Source organism: Rhipicephalus sanguineus, chromosome 1, assembly GCF_013339695.2.
Source record: "Rhipicephalus sanguineus isolate Rsan-2018 chromosome 1, BIME_Rsan_1.4, whole genome shotgun sequence".
NCBI classification, from domain to species: domain Eukaryota; kingdom Metazoa; phylum Arthropoda; class Arachnida; order Ixodida; family Ixodidae; genus Rhipicephalus; species Rhipicephalus sanguineus.
The window spans coordinates 117,678,047-117,679,366 of NC_051176.1; the positions used below are offsets into that span (position 1 = coordinate 117,678,047).

Genomic DNA, 1,320 nt, shown 5'->3' on the forward strand with positions numbered 1-1,320 from the left:
CGGTCGCATAAGGGCAGTCATCACTTCCGGGACATTTAAAAAATGCAATTAAGGTTTTATGTTACATTTTTTCCCTCAGTTAACGCCTCTCAATGTTTCAGCCGCAACAGAACGGGGTTCCAAACAATCAACGCTGTGGTGGTCACCGACGGAGACTAGCAAGTCGTCTAAATTAATGATCGCCGTCAGTGAACTTGCCGTGCATAAAAATACGCCTAGGGACTTGGACTGAACCACCTTACACTGGATAAGGTGACAAACAGCGACAGAAAACCAGCACATAAGGCTGAACGCAGTAGGCGCGAAAAATGCAATACATCTACGGCACGAAAGCTACCACGCTTCTATGAGAATCGGAACACCTGTCTGCGAACAACACACCTTTTGATACACAGGTCAGACAGCGCTGAGCACCAGTGCATTACTACACACCTGAACTACACTACCGTAACTTACCTGGAGTGATGCACCGGAGCTTGGATATTCATTGTCACATAACACAAACTAAACTAAGACGCTAACGGGTGACGGCTTTTGCCAGTCATTTAACGATGACAAATGCAAGCATGCCAAGTTCAACACTCCGATCGGACGAGGCACCACCGCAAGAAACACCGCTCCGAATCACCATGTAAACAAAACGCGGCGATTCGCACGCGCTGTCTGGCCCCAACAATGTGACATCTGTTCTAAACCAAGCGCAAAATGGCGAGAGTGCGAGCCCGTTAGCGAGAACACAGGTGCGAACCTCAAGCACTCACCCTGATAGCTTCTCGAGCGAACTTCGGCAGTTACACAGAGTAGGAGGACTGCGATCCAAGGTGTGTGCCTTTTCATATCCGGCAACGTTTAGATGGTAAGCGGGATGGCATAGAAACGTCTAAGCTAAAGTCTCATACATATCCGCCACCTAAAACCGCACGTCCGCCATCTTGGATAAGCATCGCAATCAGCGACACCAGCGCCTTCAGCGTTGGTTGCAGCTGAACTGCACAAAAAATAAAAAAGAGAGCCATACAGAAATAAAAGAAACCATGGAGTAGCAAAGAAGCTATTTATAGCTTGCAGAGCGTTTCAGCAGTTTCAGTGCAGCTCGGGAGGCTCAAACCGCGCGGAGCTCAGCCGCGCTCGGACCGGTCCAATCCCTGGCCAAGCATATGGTCCAGTACAGGGGCGTAGCCAGGGGGGGGGGGGGGGAATTGGGGGGTTCAACCCCCCCCCGAAGTTTTTCAGTTTTGCTTGCGTATATATACACGCGCACATACAAACGCACGCACGAACATACATAAAGTATGGTTGAACCCCCCCCCCCCCCACAGA

General features: G+C 50.2%; 1 protein-coding gene across 1 annotated transcript in view; it reads right to left on the reverse strand.

The window, feature by feature from the left end:
• The window catches only part of LOC119396637 (neural proliferation differentiation and control protein 1), a 33,453-nt gene extending 32,504 nt beyond the window's left edge, over positions 1-949 (reverse strand). The window contains exon 1 of the mRNA XM_037663928.2: positions 762-949. Coding sequence (XP_037519856.1) covers positions 762-837 — 76 coding nt within the window. The 5' untranslated portion in view covers positions 838-949. The remainder of the gene's footprint in view (positions 1-761) is intronic.
• Between the last annotated feature and the right edge of the window lie 371 nt (positions 950-1,320).